Here is a 21,362-nt window from a genome sequence, read left to right as displayed (position 1 = left end):
GTCTCTAGAGGCTCCTAGTTGGTTCCCTGAGTTCACCCTGAGTTGTACAGCTAGTTCCGGTTGTAGTTCTGTATTCTTCCTGGTTCTGTGAATAAATTGTTGTTGCAAATCTGTCTATTTGTTCGTTTCCTGCATCTGAGCCTCCAATACCACTTTAACATGTTCAATAAATATCCTTAAGAGAATCATATATATAAAAATATAAATAAATTTTTTTATGTAAATAAAAACCTGGGATCTTTCTGCATGGAGTTTGCATGTTCTCCCTGAGCATGCGTGGGTTTTCTCCGGGGCACTCCCGGCTTCCTCCCACAGTCCAAAAATATGCTGATTGTCTGTAGGTGTGAATGTGAGTGTGATTGTTTGTCTGTATATGTGACAGACTGGCGACCTGTACTGGGTGTCCCCTGCCTTCGTCCGAGTCAGCTGGATAGACTCCAGCACCCCCCGCGACCCTAGTGAGAATAAAGCGGTGTATAGAGAATGGATGGATGTAAATTAAAAAAAAACCCATGTAATGATTTTAAGACTCAGCAGGTGTCAGTGTGGGGCGACACAACGTGGGCACGAAGTCAGCATTATGAGCACTATGGTCAGCACGGCCCGGGGGTGGGGTGGGGTGTCTGTACCCGACACCTGACGGTGACAGTAGGGATGTATTCTGATGAGCGATCCCTCATAAAACAATGTTTTGTTTTGCTGCTACCCGTGAAGCTATATTTTTTGCACAAATTTAATCTGGCTTCCCATCGTTTGGCCTGGATTGTATTCGTATATATTTATATACAATCCAGACCAAAGGAGAAAGTTAAGAATGAATCAGAGAAGGCGCCCTCCCACATCAATAAAACCGTGACCTAGATTAAAAAACATGAATTGTGTGGTTCAAATGTATAGCTTCTGTTTGCTACAGAAATGTATGAATTCATTATAACGCTTTAAAATGTCTCAGAAATGCTCCCTGACCACATTACACAGTCATAGGTCCACTGGTCTGGCTCCCATCTCCCCCATTCAAAATCAAAACACAAGTACATGTGCGTAGCAGTCTGTCACGTGTAGAAGAAAGCCCCAACAAAACAGAGAGGATTAAAAAAGTAGAGGAAAAAGTGACTGACGGTGCAGCTCAGCCAATCAGCGACGCCACTCCGGGTAGCAACAAGAGAAATACAGACTTATTCTCCAATCAGAGCAGAGAAGGGGGCGGGGACGAATGCCTCTGTCCGCACTGTATTTACTTCCGTCAATATTTCCAGCGCGGCAGGAGACGAGAGAAAGAGGCAGAGACGGAGGACACAACAAAGGAGTCGCTTGCCTTTTCAGGTTTGTTTATCTTCATCCAGAAACCTCCAACCTTATTCTGGCGTAATTTCGATTCTACGCGTCCTTACTGCCGTGATCCTATGCGTCGAACCGACTGACATCTTTGTTTTATGCCATTTTTAACCGTTAAACCACCTGAACGTAATTTGCTGTCATTGTCCAAAAAAGCTAAAGGTATATAAATTTGTCACTGTCTTTGCTATTTATATATATAATTTTCCAAACAAACTGTATATCTCTTTGTGTCATTTTGTATGTCAGTGTTAAACAGGTCGAAAAATAATACAGAGAAGATTTGTAAATGTAACGGCTCCATGTTTGTTTTGAAAGCAGCTACAGAGTCTGTAGAAGCAAATATAGGCCGTGATAATTATTTATTATTCACATTATTTAGCTACTACTGAATGTTAAATGTTTAAATTGAACTTGCCACTGAATTTGTCGCATAGATGTGTATTTAAAAAATAATTTGAAATGATGTGTTTTAAAGGCTCTTATCTGAGATTTTTTTAAATGAAGAAGAAAGAAACTTGTCGGATGCAGGTGTGCCTGATTTGTAGTTGTGCATTTGTTCTTGTCTTGTTGGGATCGAATGACTGACTGAGAGTAGTTTTCATTTTGTGTTTGTTGTCTGATCTTTACTCATACACTTTTAAAGACCCTTTTTGAGCAGAATATTTCCAATTAATGTGAACATCTTTAAATATAAAAACTGAAGACCTTCTCTATTGATTTTTAAGCCCTGAAATAAAGAGCACTTAAAATAAAAAAAAGTATTCAAAAGCAGTGCTTAATTCAGTTCAATTTTGTTTATGCAGCACCAATTCACAATATATTATCACTAAGTGTTTTACATAGTAAGGTCAAGATTTTAGAAATTTTGAAAGAGAAACCCCAATAATCTAAAGTTTTCTTTTGGATCCTTTTAAGCAAACACTTGGCGGCAGTGGAAAGCAACAAAAAATCTTTACTGAGAAGGACAGGAAAAAAACTCAGAGCGGCTACCTGCCTCGACCTTAATGTTTTGACTACTACTTGAGAGTAAAATGAATCTTCTTCTGATTGGATCTGGTTTACCCTTCAGGTGTTTGGAGCGGCAGCGACCCTGTCTGCTAAGATGCCTTTCTTGGGAAAGGACTGGAGGTCGGCCAGGATGGAGCTGGACAAAGACGGAGCATCGGCTGGAAGAGGATGGTCTTCTTTGGACACGAGTTGGAGGACAACAACAGAGAGATAGACCTGAAAGAGTAAGATCAGAACTTCTGTCTCCTACACTACTGCTCAAAAGTTTAGGGTCCACATTTTACATGAAACTCACACTTTTATTATATTTGCACAAGGGTTTTCTAATCATCAATGAGCCTTTCAGCACCATTAGCTAACACAATGTAGCATTAGAACACAGGAGTGATGGTTGCTTGGAAATGTTCCTCTGTACCCCTATGGAGATATTCCAGTAAAAATCAGCTGTTTCCAGCTAGAATAGTCATTTACCACATTAACAATGTCTACGCTGGATTTATCATTCATTTAATGTTGTCTTCATTGAAAAAAATGCTTTTCTTTCAAAAATAAGGACATTTCTAAGTGACCAAAACTTTTGAATGGCTGTGTGTATCTGCCTGTAATGACGCTGTTAGACCGGTACAGTCTGTGTTAATCTCTTTACGTTTTATTACTTACTGATTTAGCAGATTAAATTAGACTTAACTGACTACATTCAAAATCTTCACACATATGAGGTTCTCTTCTCACTGTTGTATAAAACTAAGATTTTCACTACAGTCCTTAGTTACGTGCCTTTTGTAATGCGGTGCCTTGATTAATTTCTGCATTCATAAATCGCATTACGGCTGGACAACAGTCCTTACAGACTCTTGCTGCTAATTTATCTTGATGATTTCATCATGAAGTGTGATGATTTTAATCTCCAAAGTATTGATTCAGAGGTAGATGTCATTAAACACTAAGAAAAGAGGTGGTTAAGAGTTTTGTCTGATTTAAATACTGTTAGCACACATTTCTTTGCATTAGATATTAGTCAGTGATAAGTTTGCTGTAAAAAGAGCTCTAACAGTAAAAGCCATTAAAAGGAGGGGACTTTTCTAGCAGTTTTTTAGTTAAACTTTGTTGGGCCTTTATATGCGCAGACATGTGATATATTCTAGTATTAGAAATGGCTAACTATATCACCTAAACAATGTAAAACTACACAGTGTTTGAGTGTTTTGGGCTTCTCTGTCTTATTAAGTTAAAGTAGCCAAGAGTAGCTTCGGTTTTAAAAGTGGACTGAGTACGGCTGACTGGCTTTTAAGACTTTTTCCAGCTTCCACAAAAAATCCCCAAAATATTTTTGGAGAGCTTTTCCCATTATTAAGCCCAGGACAGCAGAGAGCTGACAGGAAATTAAGGGATAGAGATGGAGTAGGACATGCACCAAAGGCGTTATGTTACAATTACATGCTCTGTGTCTTAGACTCTTGAGCACCAGGATGCCCCGTCTGTTAGCTTTGATTAGTTCTGTCGCATTATGGATTTAGTAGTTTGCTGTTATTGATCTAAGCTGAAGTATTCATATGTGTCTGGCTGAAAATCAGATGTTCTTCAGGATAATAATGAAGTTAAACGTAAACGAGTGCAGCTTGTTCCCTCGTGAAAACAATGGTTCTGGACCAGATAGCACCCATAAGTCCATAGCTTCTCACTGCCAGGGAGAAAATGATTCAGCCAGCTCTTATCAGGGCCACAGCAGAGAGCCTTTGATGAGGTGATCTCCATCCCACAGTCACAGCCTCTTGTTGCCAGAGGGCTGTCATGGCAACAGACAGAGTTGAGTATAAAGGGTTGAATTGAGAGACTTGAAGGGAATTTTACATGAGGCGAAGTTGTCTCCAGTGTATCCTGTTAGAGGAGAGATTAAAAGTGAGACACAAGTAGCAGAGATGGCAAATGAAATGAGATAAATGTACTTGTTAATTGAAATTACAAAAAGCATTAACTTTTCAGCTTCTTATCTGTCAAAAAAGTCACCAAAGTTGCACCGTTTACCAGAGCCAAAAGCTGTAAAAACAGAAAGAATCGGTGGATTTTTTAACCCACCAGTGATCCGTGAACTAATCTGTGATGTTCTGTTTGGACAGTTAACAAAATCTAAAGCTGAAATAAAGATGTTTCTTTAAAATCTTTTTCTCCTATTTAAATAACTCCAAAAATAAACCATTTGCAATAATAATATTCCGTAACAAAACAAAGATTCTGCATTCCTTGTGCAGAAGTTACGTTCAAATATCCAGCAAATTTTTGGCTGAACTGGGCAGAATGTGTGCTGTGGTTCACACAGGGCAGATAGACGACAAGTATGGAAACACATTTTTAAAAAATCTATTATAAAATACCTATCATTTGTAGCACTACATTTTTTCCTAATTAATAATAACACCTTTGTGTATCCTGCATTGATTTTTTTCCCCTGCAAACTGTCTACTAAAAGCAGATACACATTTGAAAATCAGTCAGCTGGTGGTAAATGTATAACTTTTAGCATATTGTGATTTAATCAGCAGTCCTGTGTGACGGTTCAAATCTAAGAACCTGTGGAATTGAGTGTTTTTTTCATGTTTATCCATATGATTGAATGACAAACCATAAACGATAATACTGCAACAGAACAAGCTGAGCAAGTTAGGGTTTTGTAGCAGTAAAGCATCAAGATCAGGCTTCTAAATGATATGTCACTTCCTAATTTTTACCTGATGTTTCCAGTAAACAATGCTCAGCTCATTGTTCCACTTCCTCAGTGAGAGGAGAGTGGACTTCCTCACTACACACCAGGCCACAAGAGAATAAACCTTAAGATGAAACAATCATTTTGGTGGATAAATCATGTTTTCAGATGCCTGTGAATCATACATAGCTCCAGTTCAGCACATAATGTCAGTTCATGTGTACGTCTCTTAGAGTTATTTTAAATGTTTGCAGCTGTTCCAACACATGAGCTCCGTCTCTGAGGTGTCTGAAGTTGTGTGATGAAGGCTAACGTACCAGTTCCTCAGACAGAACAGAAGAAGAACCTCCATGTTTGAACAACATACTGTTTTGATGTATGCCAACTGATGAGGAGCGGTCACATAAACGGATAGATGAGAAGCTGTTCTGTCTTTCTTTATGGGTTCTTTTTGTTCTGTTTGTCTCTTGTAGTATCTGTGTTTTGGGGTTGTGCGGTGCAGTGAGGCTTGTTATTTGCATCGTCTGTACTTAAAACACCCTTACCATTCTTGACCTGGTATGTCTTCCAGCTGCCTGTCTTTGTCTGACTCCTCCATCTCTTAGGTGTACCCAGAAAATGTCTGTCGTAAAAAGCATTTTATTGGAAGGTGTTAAATGGGGCGGCTTGTTGCAGGAAAAGAATCTGTCTAACCAGCAAAACCGCTGAGGTTTTATTGTGCGACTGGCTGCAACTTTTGGTTCACAAGAACAGCATCATGGTGTTGAAATACCACAGACAGACGTGTACTCAAAGCAGCTTAAATCAGGTTTTCCTCAAGTCTGCTGCTAACCACAGATGAGTTTATTTCCGTAGAGATGCAGCACTTTATATTTCTACTCCATTTTTTCAGTGTACTTAAACCATGTCTGTTATAAAATTGGACTTCAGATAGTCTTAAATGGGGTAGTGTGTTACAGAAAATGAATCCATCTAGGTTGTTCTGTGTAACTGACTGGATCTACAACAGCACCATGACAAAAATATGAAAAAAAATGCATCAAATACAACAGACAGATATCTCCTCTAAGCAGCTTTTATTCAGTCACTAACCTTTAGGGGAAAAAACAAAAGATAATAATAATAGCACAGGCAACTGTTCAGAAGCAGCTTCTTTCCTCATTACGGCAAACTTGAGAAGTACCAACAACCAAATGTAATCGCTCACTTGGCTTCTACAATTCTACAGTTTCTACAGTTTCATTAGCAGACGCTTTTGTCCAAAGTGACGTACATCAAAGCCGTTAATATGATGTTTCATGAGCAATCCTCACTGAAATGTTGGCCCTCATAAAATTAATGTTGTTAGAATCCAGAAGGTGTTAAATGGAATAGCTTGTTACAGAAAAATAGTCCGTCTTATCAGTGAAATCTCTGAGGTTTTTTTTTTAAGTTTAACTGGCAGCAGCTTTGGGTTTCCAGCAGCGTCATGACAAAAACATTTTAAAAATGATTAAATACCACTGACAGACATCTAATCAAAGCAGCTTTCATTCAGGTTTTTCCTAAGTCAAGATGTCACTGACCTTTAGGGGGTGAAGGATCAATCTCTAAACCAAAACAATAACACAGGCAGCGATTCAGTAACAGCCTCTTTCCTCATTAAGCCAAACTTCTACGTGCATAAATTGCAAACCGCCAACAACCGAACATGATCGCCCATTTGGCTGGTAAACACCAGAGCTGTTGACATGCTGGTTCATGAGCAAACCGTGTCTACTCGAGGGGTTAAGGCTTGAATCTCAGCTGCCGTCGGTGATATCTCCCACAGGTCGCAGTGTCGCCTCTTCTATTGATCAGCCGGCTAACAGTACCTCACAGTACCAGATTAGCTGGTCAGCAGTCTTCTCAGCAAACAGGCGCTGAGGCCACGGCATCAGACAATAACTGATGACATCAGCTCTTCAGATTGGCCGCTGTCCAGACTCAGTCTCACCCTGGAAGGCCAGTGACTTCATGCAGCGGAGGTACAGAACAACACATGGATGCTGTGTGCACTGGCATGGCACACGGTGTTACAGAAGTAGTTCAGATCGTAGCGTCTCTCTGAATGTCAGCAGACCTTTGTCACGCTTTATCTGCAAACACTGAAGTGTCTGATAGGTGCTGGAGTGTCAGCTGAGTGTTTCAACCCTCAGTTTGCTGTTCTTGCATTCGATAACGCATGTAGTAAACGCTGCCTCACTGAGCCCATTCACAGTAGAGTAAGTCAGCCTCATACCTCTCCTTTCCTTCAGTGTTCATGTTGACTTTCTTAAACTCTCCATAAATTCTTCTAACTTCCTAGCTGCTGTGTGATATCTTTATCGGCTCAGCAGAGACAGGTGTTCCGCATGCAACCTGTTGAAAGAAAAAAGCAGCCAGGCGATTTCATTCCTCACATGTAATTCACTGTGACAGATTACTGTGCTTGCATGTGTTTGTGTGTATGCATGCGCAATTGGATAAATGGATATAGACGAGAGATTACCGGGGAGCTAATTCGCTCTTATCGGTTGACTTCGCAGTCAGACAAGCAGCACCGTGTCTTCGTTTATGCTGGCGGTGAAGTAAATTAGTGTCTTTGTCTAATAGCTTTTCTGTGAATTTACAGATTGTGACAGAACGGTTAGGAGAAGCTTCTGTACGTTGATTTTTCATTAGAGTAAGTGCCCTGCTGCATATACTCTAGGGTCTGTTGTAAAGCTTTTTGCAAAACATTATCCTTTTTTCTCTGAAACAGCAAAGCCTTCTTATCAGTCTGTTTTAGATGAAAGGAGTGTGATTTTATGTGAGTTCCAGGGATTCCTCAGTCGACACAACTGGTGTAAAACCACCACCACTGCAAAAACACACTCGCAGTTTCCCTCTTTTTTCCTTTTTCTGAGCAAAACCTGTTGAAAGTCAGACTTTTGTCTCTCAGAACAGGTTCTTGAGGCATCCTTTGCAATGATGCCACAAGTCAAATGTGATTTAGTCGTTCTGAACAGACACACTGGAATGTGAAGAGTTGCTGATCAGGGGTGTGATGTTGTTTACAGACAGAGATAACAGCATGGGGTCAAGTCCTTGTTGAAACAGTGACGCCTCGTAGTTGTCACTGCAGCAAAGAAGGGTTTTCATGTAATTCATTGCTGCTTTTTTCTGGATTAACTGACTAAAAACAATTAAATACACCCTTATCACAAGATAATTAGTTTATTGTCTTTTATGCTGTTATACACTACCGTCACTTAGAAATGTCCTTAGTCTTGAAAGAAAAGCAGTTTTTTTTCAGTGATGATAACATTAAATGAATGATAAATCCAGTGCAGACATAGTTAATGTGGTAAATGACTATTCTACCTGGAAACAGCTGATTTTTAATGGAATATCTCCATAGGGGTACAGAGGAACATTTCCAGCAACCATCACTCCTGTGTTCTAATGCTACATTGTGTTAGCTAATGGTGTTGAAAGGCTCATTGATGATTAGAAAACCTTGTGCAGTTATGTTAGCACGTGGATAAAAGTGTAAACAAGTATAGCAGTCATCAGTGACAAATTTCAACCCTATTTACTGACGTTTTCCTAGCTAGCTGAGCAGTTTTTGTGACTGAAGCTCCTGCCATCCGTTCCTCAACAATAAATCCTCTTCCAAAGCCAGCGAGATGTTTTCCTCCTGCTATCTTGATGCAGAAATGGAAAACATGAAATTGTCTGGGTAACGCCAAATGTTTGAACCTTAGTGTATATATTTGGAAAAGCACAAAATCTTCCCATCAAAGAGCCCAAAAGAGCTGACGTTTGATATTTACCCGACTACACTTTCCTCTGTCCAACAGTGGGAGTTTATTACGAGAAGATAGATTAGAAGAAAAGGTTTTTATAAAGATGTGAAGATGCTCTTCTGCTCCTTTTCTTCTACACCTGAAATCAGGAACAATTTCTCATTCACATATCAAATAATTTTCACTTTGAACATATTCTTGAAGTGTAATCAGCTGACCAAAATGCTCTCCATGCTGCTGCTGTTGCTGGTCAGGTGCTCAGCCTCAGCCGATGGATTATTAATGAATGGAGTCAATTAGCAGCCCAGTTCAGCCCTTTGATCTGTCAGTGAGAGGTCATTAGAGAAGATCTACAGACGGAGACGTACATCTACATACAGGTCACAGTTTCAGCTTGCCTTTCTGTAATTACATCCTAGCATGCTTTCGCCTTCCCTTACCAAGTGTACCTTTGAAAAAAGTGTTGATGACACGTTTATTTAAAATTTTTAATAGAAATAAAGTAAATCGATTTTCTTTAAGCTCAGAATTTTTTAAATTTCCCAACAAAACAGAGGAATATTCTTAAAAAAAACACAAAAATCTCATTTTTTGTATTTTTACAAAACTTTTTACAACCTCTGGCTCATAAATTGTGTCATTTTGGTGATTTTTAAAAAAATTATTTAACAAAAATTGGGAAAATGTCTGCAATCCACAGGTCCACAGGCATTACCGACGCTGGAAAATAATAGTGAACTCACAAACTTGATTTAAAAATACAGATACATTTATATTTTTAAAATTAGTTTTCACATCCCTGTCTGTTCTGTGGAAACACCACCTACAGTTCAACCAAGAAATCTCTTAATTTTTCTCACCTGGTTGTTTGCCTCAGCTCAGTCAGTCAGAGCTTCACGTTTGAGTCTAAAAATGCAGAATTTTTTATTTTTTACAGCATCTGCTTCGTGAAAACGGTTTGTTTTTGGTTCATTTTATTCATTCAATATTTGACGATTTTAAGCCAAAATGTCTGCCAGAGATAACAGAGAGGTCTGTAATGTTTTGAGATTTATATCTGACATGTTTTGCTTGTTGTCCTCAGAAAAGCTGCTGTGAGTCACATCCATGTTTCTGTCTCCTACGTAGATGCTGATGCCATCTGCAGTGTTTCCTGCATATGAATCATCAGAGTTTTACATCTTTTTTTTTCCAGCTCCTCTTACATCTGTCTTAACCTGCATAATCAGTATAACTATAAGAATTAATGCAACTGGTGTGTGATCACAAGCGACATTAGAGCTTTGTTCCACTCCTTGACTCTTTAGCTTTACCTCACATTTACTGACTCACTTCACCTGCACCTTCAGGACGCCACAGCAGAGCAGATTCCTCTCAGTGGTTGTTAATTATGTGTTATGTTTGCTGCACCGGTCGAGCTTGCGTGTCGTGTCACTAACACAATTCCAACATGCTTCCTCTGTCCTAACAGGCTCTGCAACGACAACAATGACAATCTGTTTGTCGGAGATGTGTGCGAACTCGCCACCACCAAGAGGAAAAAGGACTTCTACAACAACAACACCAAATCCCAGTGTGAGTTTCAGCAGCACATAAACACCGTTTTGGCCTCTCTGAAGAGAGTTTGCGGTATGAAAATTACAGGCCGTGTGAACACAAGTACAAACGTCACTGAGACACAGTGAGACAGCAGGGAAACTTTAAGCCTTCTGCGCACGGTTGTGTAGCAAATGTGTCTTTTTAAATTGTTTTGAGTGCTCACCGTCTCACATTATCGCGGAGTAGATGCAATCCATCATTGCAGTAATGTAAATAAGCACATTTCCTTATCTGCTGTACCATTTTAGGGTATTTTAGGATATTTTGTTTGAGTACTTCCATGTGTTTGACAGCAATGGATTTGACACTAGATGCTATGCTGGTTCAGATTTTACTTAGAGCCGATCTACAACATATGCAGCATCGCTATACATTAAACTACTACTATGGGTGACAAAATAAAGGAAAAACGTGTTCTTAGTATGGTTTGGGCTGCCACATGCTGTCACAGCAGCTTCATTGCACCTTTGCACTGATTCTCCAAGTCTCTGGAGCAGCACTGGAGGGACGAACGCCGTTCATCCTGAAGATATTACCTCATTCAGTGTTTTGATAACAGCAGTGGGGAGCAATGTTTAACACTTCAGTCCAGAAAGGGTTGAAATCTGGTGACTGTGAAGGCCGTAGTATTTGACTAATAGTATTTTTGATACTCGTCGTCCTGTGGATGGAGGCATTATAGTTTTTGCCTCTTGAACCTGCTTTAAGAACAATATAAAATGCAATGCAGTCCAGTGCAAAAGTATCACAAACTGAAGATTTTTTAAAAAAAGTAACACACAGCTGTAACAAACCAGAACCATTCAAATGGTTTTTTTTCTTCCTTTTTCAGTTGTTTTCAGGGATAAATGGATCTATGTGCAGAAAGGGAGCACAAAAGAAGTGAGTACTGGAGCTACATTTATCATTTTTACATAAATAACCCGTTTATGGGAAACAGTGTATTTAAATCAAGTAATTCTTGGTTGAACGCTGTTTCTGTTTCCATGTGTGCCTACAGCGACATGGATACTGCACGCTTGGTGAAGCTCTGAACCGTCTAGACTTTTCCAGTGCCATCCAGGACCTGAGAAGGTTTAACTATGTCGCAAAAGTGAGCGATGATGATGATGATCACACATGAGGTTTAAGAAACCTTTCTCATACGACTCGTACAAATGGCTCCTGTTCTTTTTGTCAGCTTTTTCAGCTGATAGCCAGGTCTCAGCTGACTTCTTTGAGCGGAGCTGCTCAGAAAAACTACTTCAACATACTGGAAAAGATTGTACGAAAAGGTAAGCAGACCTGACAGCATGTTGTGGAAAAAGAACGCTAGTCTGTCCTTGAGTTTGTTCTGGAGGTTGTTAATGTATGTGAAGAAAGACAGAGATGAATCCAGCCAGAAGCCGAGATATTGATAGAACTTCATGTCCTCCACAGTGGAGCATCTGTACAGGTGATCGTGGGGGGACTGGATGAAACAATCCTCTTGTCAAAGATGATGCGATTGGTTTTGCTGATTAAGACCCAACCGCTACGGTCAGCTGGGTGTAACAGAAATAACCAGATCTAATTGGTTATGGAAAGCAATTTATTGCTGAGGGACAGAATCAACACAAAAGTGACCAAACACAGGAAAACAGGGCTGGTGGATGTTGCTAAATCAAAGAACAAAATAAAACCAAACAAAGGCTAACACAGTTGTTAAACTAGCTAAACAAAAACAAACAACCAAACTCCTTAGCCAAACTTAACCCCTTGATGCCTGAATTTATTTACAGTTAAATAAAAAAAAAATGTTTGTTTTTGCTTTCCAGCAGATGGTAAAATAAGTGGTAATTATTCATATATCTATTACACGTAGAACAGATTTGTATTAATAACAACAGATATATAATAATTAGGTCCCACTCCGACCAGTACGAGAAACCAGTGCTTGCAAAAGGTTCCAAGGTACGTATTGAATATGCACAAACCGGCGTTGGGGAAATGGATACGGTATCTCGACTGCAGTCTGAATGAAAGTGGTATGATGCAAATTCATGACAACAGGCGTCAAGGGCTTAAGAGCAGTAGCAACACCCACCACAAACAATAGAAGCTAATACAATTCAAATACTAATACTAATGCAGTGACTGCCAGGTGGGATCTGGAGCTCGGTCTTCAGCCAGCTGTAAACAATATCGTCTCTGCAAACCATCCAAACACACAGAGGCTCTACAAAGTCCACTACCAACCACAAGACTGGCAGAGGACGCAACACTGACGTTAAGGCAGAGGTGGAGGTTGTTACCTCTGGTTTAAAAGTCTACCTATAGCACATTTCATGTTCTTTTTGTGTTGAGAAAAGTAAATTAATTTCTTACGGCTCTGTGCAACCAGATAATGTCGTCTCTCCTTAGTCACAGCGATCATTTTCCACAGAATGTTGAACCACAAAACCAGTAGGACCGGAGTGCTCCATCATTACAGGGTGGTGTTGCAAAGGGCTGACATTCCTTTTTCTCAGTGAAATGCCGTTCTTGAACGTCTTCTTTTAGTTCATCGAGGGTGGATTTGACAAATACATGTTGCCTCTTAAAATGTGCCATTACTGCTTCCTATGCCGACTCGTTCTACATACTCAGAGCACATGAAATGTCACGGTGAGAATGTTTTGAGGGCTACTTTTGGCATTCTCCTACAATATAAGGGAGACAGTTAAAACCCTTTAAGCTTCAGTGTACCGCCGGCGGTACACCTACTAATTTGCATAGGAATTTCAAGAATGTCCGACGGCCGCAAACGCGCTTATACAAACACTATACACCGATGGAAAGCTTAGATTCTCATGAATCTGCCGGTATAAACCACTTTCAGATGCGATTACCACAGCGGGTGAGAAAAACACATTTGTCCGACAAAAACAAATATTCATCCATCCGTTCTCTATACACGGCTTCAACGCACACAGCGCGACTCACATTTCCGGGTTCATTATTACACACAGAAAAAAGATTCCACAAAAAACGGCCATAATCCAACCTTTTACATCCAGATGACACAAGCCAGTAAACTATTTTGTCCAAAACATGTCCTGAAGTCGGTATAAAATCCCCGAATCGGTCGTTTTCAAGGAAAAGCACCTCGCGATGCCCGTCCAATATTCCCCGTATTTTTCGTAATTTTTTTTATTTAAAAATAGAATATTAGCGATTTTTTGTACTGAAAACGGCTGGAATTGACTGAAGCTTAAAGGGTTAAAATATTAAACAAACAAATGTTCATATATTTTCAGGGCTTCCGTAGTTAACAGTTATTGATTTTATGTGGACGATGTGAGAAGGGTGATTCTAGTAGCAGCCTGGGGAAAAAAAGGAATATATTGTTACATCTATCTTACGCTGCATTTCTTTACGTTTTCGTTTCTGATCATCTGTGTGTCTATTTCAGTCCTAGAGGACCACTACAATCCTCGCCTTGTCAAGGAGCTTCTGCAGGACCTGAGCTCCACGCTGCACAGCCTGACCATCCACGTTGGCAGATGTGTCCTCGTGGGCAACGTCAACATCTGGCTGTGTCGTCTGGAGACCATCGTTAAATGGCAGCAGGAGCTCAACAACATGCAGATCCCCAAGGTAGAAAGCAGGTCCTTGTTTGTGTAGATGTGCGTTGGTGTTCTTAGAGTTCATCCAGAAACTTGCTCCAGGCCTCGACACCCTTCCAAGTCAAATCTGAGCTACCAGCGTGACGGCATTTCATTTTAAAAGAGAACTAGGCTAAGAATCTAACAGCCTCTGGTGTTCTAGGTTTATATCTCCGTACCGCTGCTCACTTGACAGGCCACTTCTATTTGAAAGCAGAATTCAATGAGTGAGGAACATGAAATATGGAAGAAGTACTGATAAATAATGTGCAGCTGTTTCCTTATTGCTCAGCTGAACATACAGTACCGTTCAAAAGCTTAGCGTCACTAAGAAATGTCCTTATTTTTGAAAGAAAAGCAGTTTTTTTCAATGAAGATAACATTAATTGAATCAGAAATCCAGTCTAGACATTGTTAATGTGCTAAATGACTATTCTAGCTGGAAATATCTACTGGAATATCTCCATAGGGGTACAGAGGAACATTTCCAGCAACCATCACTCCTGTGTTCTAATGCTACATTGTGTTAGCTAATGCTGTTGAAAGGCTCACTGATGATTAGAAAACCCTTGTGCAATTATGTTAGCACATGGATAAAAGTGTGAGTTTTCATGGGCAACATGAAAATATCTGAGTGACCCCAAACTTTTGAATCTTGGTGTAAATAGTTGCAGCCTCAGTGGAAAGAATGATCCCAGAATGTTTTTTTTAACATAAAGTTCATTACTCTGCACACTCCAGCTCTAATTCTGTTTTTGTAATCTTGTTTCCTCAGCAAATGTGCACCGGTATGTCGTTCAGTGACTTGCCGCTGCATATGCAGAACAAAATCCTCTTGAAGTTGTCTGATGCCTGTGACATCATCAACCTGGGACAGGCCACGCCCACATTGCACATCCTCAGTGAGAACAGGACACTGTGGAAGAAACTCTGCCACTTTCATTTCTCGGGCAAACCGGTGAGAGAGCGCAGCTAAATCTGTGGGTTTAATTCAGAGTCGCCTTAATTTAACCCTGTAGAGCCCAACGTAGCGCCGGCGCTATGAATGCATGTTCATAATTGACTGGTGGTAGATTTGAAACCAGGTAAGATAGATCCATCATTCTTTTTGCAAATAAAATCTGGGGAGTTGAACTAACATTTCACACATTCACCAGGTCTCAGAGCGCTCTTCAACTGCAGTGATTGATTTGTAAAAGTACACAATAAAGTGCACCTAACAAAAATCTTCACAAATTAGACCACGGGATATTGTACAATATTTTTACAAATTTGAGCGATACAGCTGTGCCGTTTTGAAATATATGTGGGAAAAAAACAAAAAATATTTTAATTTTTCAGGTTTATTTCACTTTCAAGCAATTTATTGTAGTTGTTAAAACAAGTCAATGCATATTATTAAAACTTTGGATGTAAGGGTTATATTGATGAAAAGCAAAAAAAGTCTCCAAAAAATTGTACTACAGTATGTAAAAATGTAAGAACATGTCCTGGCAGAATTGCACAATGGCAAGTTTTAAAGAGTTAAAGAGAAAAAAACAATACAACTTAGAACAGTAGTTAATGGTTAAACATCAATGTGATGGCAGCTGTAGATGAAGGAAATAGATCCTCTGTTGACCACTAGAGGGCAGAGTTGCCTCATTTTGCTCACAGCTAAATGATTTTTCTCATCTGCTTTCACAGACACACACACACACACACACCACACACACACACACCTCTCAGCAACCACTCGAGATTGGTGTTAATGAGAAATTGTCCTTGATGACATCTAATTACACTCAGTTCCACTTTTAATTAAATCCACGTCCCCTGTGTCTTTAAACAGTTCTTAAATGCATTTCTTTCCATCTGTCTTTCTCTCTGTTTGTGTGTGTTTGTGTGTGTCCACCCCAAATTTGCAGTTTTGTAACAATTTGGTCTTAACCAAGAGTGGCAACGTGGACTGGAAGCTGATGTACTTCAACCTGCAGAAACATTACCCCATGAGGGAGCAGTACGGAGACACGCTGCACTTCTGCAAACACTGTAGCATCCTCTTCTGGAAGGTAAACACAACAACACAACCACATTTACCTACATCATGCACAAAACACCACAAGGTTAACCGGTTTATTCATCAGGCTGCATGGTTAAGTTGTGCATTATAAGGGTAGAAGAAGGTAAAAGTAAAGTCAGTCCAAGTTTAACTGGTATTACCAGTATATAGTCCTGAAAAATGGAGTGTGTACAGGCAATTAAACCTTTACTGTTTGACATAAAGTTTCTCATGGATCTGATATTTCTCATAACTTATATTTAAGAGTTGTCTATCAAACTTTAACCCAAATATTATTTATCTGCCTTGGCATAGACCTAGAAATCTTTGGTGTGGTTTGGTACACTCATTAAAGGATGCTCTGGTCAGTCACACAGCCTCTATTACAGTGATAACAGTACTTGGAAGCAAGTGAGTTGTTAAATTATACTTTTTAGGACCCTAAACGTGCTCAAAAACACGTTTAACTTTGCACACACATCAGAACTGGCGTAATATTTGAAAATGACTCAGTAGCACCCTTAGTAGTACTAGAAAAATTGGGCTCCCCGAAGCACGTTTCACGTAGAGCTACGAAATTTTGTACACATAGTCAACACGTCAAGACGCACAAGAAGTCTGGGGCCGCCATGTCCAAAACCCAACAGGAAATCGGTCATTTTGAATTATGCATCAAATTTTGGACAACTTCGGGCCAATTTTTGCACATTTCCAAAAGCTATAGACTGAAAGGGGTAATGCAGAGTGAGCTGAAATTTGGCCAGAATGTACAGCAGGCACAGGTGATCAAATGTTATCAAAATGCCCCACTAAAGTCTGAAAGTGTGGAAACGGCGACTCCTGGGGTTTGATGTTTCACCACTTAACAGGAAGGTAGTTGCTAGAGGTACGGACCCGTAGCATCGGTACTGCAGGTATGGACCCTAAACCTAACCCTAACACTAACCCTAACCTTGGCTTACCTTTCAACAGTTTGCAGTGGTTAGCAGCTTCTTGACTCGCGAGACTCGCGTACGGGTCCGTATCTGTCTGGCAAATGGAAAGTGCCGTATCCGTAGGCCACAGGCTACGGGTATGGGTCCGTATCTGTAAACACTACCTAACAGGAAATGCTTTGTAACTAGCCTGTATGTGCTCCTATCTGCCTCAGACTTTAAATGTTTGATCAGAATCCAGGCCTGATCACATCCACGGGTCAATATACAGTCACAGTGATAGCGCCACCTGGTGGAGATTTACAAGCAGCGTTGATTGGGTCCTTGCATCCTTGCGGCTCAGCTATCCCACACATGTCCACCAGGTGGCATTGTGACTGAGAATGTATTTCGGCCTATGGATGTGACGAGGGTCGGACTCTGATCACACATAAAGTCTGAGATAGATTGGAGCATGTACAGGACGGTGAGACATCACTTCCTGTTTCATGGCAAATCATCAGTTCACATCCCTGTATTTTGAATATTTCACTTTCTGGAGCAAAAGAAAACCCTTCGATGTTGCTCTTCTGCTAAACTCTACTAAAGCATTAAAAACTTCTCCTGGATCAATAAAGTCATGCTTGACTCGTTTTCCCTCAGCGACTCCTTAGATCTGATCTGTAGCCACATGTTCACTCAATATTCGTTACTAATTTCTTCAAAGCAGCTAAGCTAACAGTGCTTTGAGTGAAAGCTTCCCCTGCAGTGTTGGTTCCCGCTCTTTGTGTCCTTATTTACAACCCACAAACTTGTTCCCCTCCTCGGCTGGGTCCCTATATTGTTTAACCTTCTGCCTTCTCCTTGCTTGTCTCCTGTCCTTCCTGCCTCCTCCTCCTTGATTCCTTAAGGATCGCCATCTGGCTTTGTTATTCAAGGTATTTTCCGTCCCCTCGTGCCTCTCTGTTTCGTCATTTGCCAGCTAGTCTCATTCTCTGAGGGTCCGATTTATGACATATCTGTGTTCATGTTTTATACCGCCCTATCTTCGTGTCATTTGGTGTCGTCATGTGTTTCCAGAGGTGTTTAGTAAACACTGCCATACTTTCCATGAATTTCTTATCCTCTAACTTCACCTACTTATTCTGAATGTTGAGTTGCCAGGCGTCTGTTTGTCTAACACAAATGTTTAGACCAATCTTCCTCTCTGTATGCTATTGTCCAGGAATGTCTTGCACCAGTTATTTGTAAATCTCCCAAGTTCTATTAACTAGTTTGAGCCTAGATTTAGCTTAACTACCAACATTTCAAGTTTCACATGAGTTACATGACCACTGAAAAGTCTGGGGTCACCCAGACAATTCCATGTTTTCCATTAAAACTCACACTTCTATTCCTGTGCTAACGTAATTGCACAAAGGTTATTCATGAAAAAAGCTGTAACAATTAAATGTGTGATACCAGTTCAGTCCCAATGGCTTCAGGTAAAGATAAAATTACCAACTAGCTGATGTTAGCTGCACTTTATAGTTTTCATAAATGAAGGTTTTGGAAGCAGAGTGGTCTGACTTCACTTTCTGTAGTTTTGGAGAAAAACTGGTTAAAAGTTTTGTGTTTTCAAGAATGGTCTAACACTCGAAGCGCTGCAATGTAACGCTGTATTCGGGTTGTGGGTTAGACCACTTTGTCACTAAAATCTGGACCAGGGGTGTCAAACATGCGGCCCGCGGGCCAAAGCCATTCCTCCAGAGGGTCCAATCTGACCAGTGGGACGACTTTGTAAAGTGTAAAAATTCTAGAGAAGAAATTAACTACAAATGTAAAACTATAAATTTCAAATAATTTCTAGACTACGACAAGTTGTTTTGATCATAAAGTAAATTACTGGATTGCTCATTGTTCTTCTTTCATTTTGTGTCTCATTTTTGTAGTATTTTGTCTTGTTTTTGTTGTTTTTTTTGTTGTTTTTTGTCTGACTGTTGTCATTTTGATCATAAAGTAAAATACTATATCATTCAGTTCCAGATACGTGAGACTAAATGTTTTGTTCCTTTGTAGATACTTTAGGATCTGGAAGTTGTAATGTGTAAATGATAAACTGAGGCTGAATGTTGTTGAAATGAAACATATTTTTCTGAAGAAATTTCAGGTTCTTCATAATATTTTGTAAAAAGAGAGTTCATTTAATGTGAACATTTTCAGAATTTACTTTTTTGCATTAAAACAAAGGAAAAATTAGTAGTTGTCATTTATTTATAGGTTGTTATGCTCTGATTTTACTGGTCCAGTAGCCTAGCCGCGCTAGACAACCCATGGCAACGAATTTAATTCTCTGCCAGGGTGGGTCGAGTTACCCTCCATAAGGCTCGAGGCTGGATTTTCCTAAAACTGGTCGGACCAATCACCATGAAGTGTAGAGTCAGAAGGCGGGCGTAACGAAGTGACGACAGACGATTCTGACAGAAACAACCGGCGCACAATAAACAGTTATATTTCGACTCGGCTTTGGCCACAGCCCTTAAAGATTTGAAGCTAAAATTCAACTTGAAAGATAAACAAAGGACGGCACTGAAGTGTTTCATTGAAAAGAAAGACGTATTTGGACTTATGCCGACGGGATATGGCAAATCCTTAATATACCAGTTGGCTCCGCTGGTTGGGAAGCTAATGGGACTTAGCCACAATCCGCCGGTGCTCTCGGAACTCCGTCAGCCTATTCGTTGCGTTGATTGGTTGTATACCTACCCAATTGCTGCAGAGTGATTTGATAGACAACCTTTTAGCCCGCCTCCCTCCCTGTCGAGCTTCCCTAGACCCTTGTGCCTTCAGAAACATGGGTGTAGCATGGCTAGGCTACTGGTCCAGTCCACTTGAGATCAAATTAAACTGACTGTGGGCCCTGATCTGAGATGAGTTTGACATCCCTGATCTTGATCTTATATAAAACTCAGATTGTTATTGGATTAGACCACTCTGCTTCTAACCTTCCTTAGAGGTTTCCAGTCTCCCTTCTTTCTACTAATTCCTCTGTGGACTTTCTTGCAGGATTTTGGCCACCCCTGCACGGCCAACGATCCAGACAGCTGCCTGATGCCAATCTCCCCGCAGCACTTTATCGACCTCTTCAAGTTCTAAACCCTCCACGTTGCTCTTCAAACTGAAGCGCCCACATCAGGAGTGTTTACAAGACCTCGATGTCGTTTACCCAAAATACAAAAAGGGCTTCAACTGAGAGAAAGTTTTATGTCTTTACTTTTGAGCGCACAAACATTTTCCATAAGACGTAGGAAAGGTTACATGTGTGTGTTTGTTGATTTTCAGAATGTTGGTGAAATATAAAAGAAACTCTGTTTTTCCTCCTTCCGCACAAATATTTGTCTTCGTGACAAGAAAAGGATTCTCCACACAGAGGGACTAGAAAATATTATGTAAATGCAAAATGAGTATTTTGAAAGGATTTATATGTACAAAAAGTGTTAGCATGTTTATGGTATCCAAGTGGTGATAGGTTGTGAACAAAAATGGTGATCCTTTACAGAGAGGCAGAAAAAGACGACTCATGTTCAGTATTTATTTAATGGCGTTAAACTGCTTCTTGCTCTGTTCCGTTTTTGGTGGCATTTTTCTGCAGTAACTGCATGTCATGTTTGGGTCTCTGTTTACGTACTCTATGTCGTCCTTCGTGACCTCCTGCTCGACTCTGTGTACATGGGAGCACTAAACAAAGAATAATAATGTAATGTAAAGCCTCCTTTAGCTGTTCAAGTTTTTCTACTTTTGTCAGAACTGTAAAGTGGCAGCAGGAGGAGATGAAAAAACAAACCTTTTGTATTCTTCTTTCAATTTTTGTAATATTCCTTTACCTTTCCAATACTCTTGATGTTACTATCATGAATTTTATGGGTCAGGAACTAGATATACGATGATTAAATATTTCTAAAAACCTGTTTTTACTCACGTCTCCTTTTATGTGATATATGCATTGAATATTTTACATTTGAATTAAGTATAGTTTAGACACTTTCCACACAAGCAAGAAAAGTTGCCACTATCAGGTCAGAACTTGATCAATATTCTCAGTTTTCTAAAGGTGTTAAAGTAGAAATGTGAACACTTGGATAGTGAAGGAAACTTATTTAATAAACAATATTTCTCTGGTATTCATTTTCTTCCACTTATCCCAGGCCAGGTCATGGAGGAAACGGATGAAGCAGGTCATTTCAGATGTCCCTCGCCCCAGCAACGCTTTCCAGCTCTTCCTGGGGGATCCCGAGGAAGAGCTGACTTTCCCAGGCCAGATGAGATATGGAATCCCTCCAGCAAGTTCTGGGTCTTCTCCCAGGTGGACGTGTTTGGAAAACCTCCAAA

General features: G+C 40.1%; 1 protein-coding gene across 1 annotated transcript; it reads left to right on the top strand.

Moving 5' to 3' along the window:
* Positions 1-1,203: 1,203 nt before the first annotated feature.
* fbxo25 (F-box protein 25) lies at positions 1,204-20,941 on the top strand. Its single transcript, XM_022212718.2, has 11 exons — positions 1,204-1,323; positions 2,408-2,570; positions 10,307-10,410; positions 11,267-11,316; positions 11,435-11,527; positions 11,615-11,708; positions 13,847-14,031; positions 14,815-14,997; positions 15,947-16,090; positions 17,906-17,932; positions 20,040-20,941. Exons 2-11 carry the CDS (start codon positions 2,515-2,517, stop codon positions 20,127-20,129), a joined length of 1,026 nt encoding a protein of 341 aa, XP_022068410.2. The 5' UTR covers positions 1,204-1,323; positions 2,408-2,514; the 3' UTR covers positions 20,130-20,941.
* The last annotated feature ends 421 nt before the right edge of the window (positions 20,942-21,362 follow it).

This window comes from Acanthochromis polyacanthus, chromosome 16 (assembly GCF_021347895.1).
Source record: "Acanthochromis polyacanthus isolate Apoly-LR-REF ecotype Palm Island chromosome 16, KAUST_Apoly_ChrSc, whole genome shotgun sequence".
NCBI classification, from domain to species: domain Eukaryota; kingdom Metazoa; phylum Chordata; class Actinopteri; family Pomacentridae; genus Acanthochromis; species Acanthochromis polyacanthus.
The sequence above is the reverse complement of the archived record's forward strand: the minus strand, read 5'-3'. Positions and strand labels throughout refer to the sequence as shown.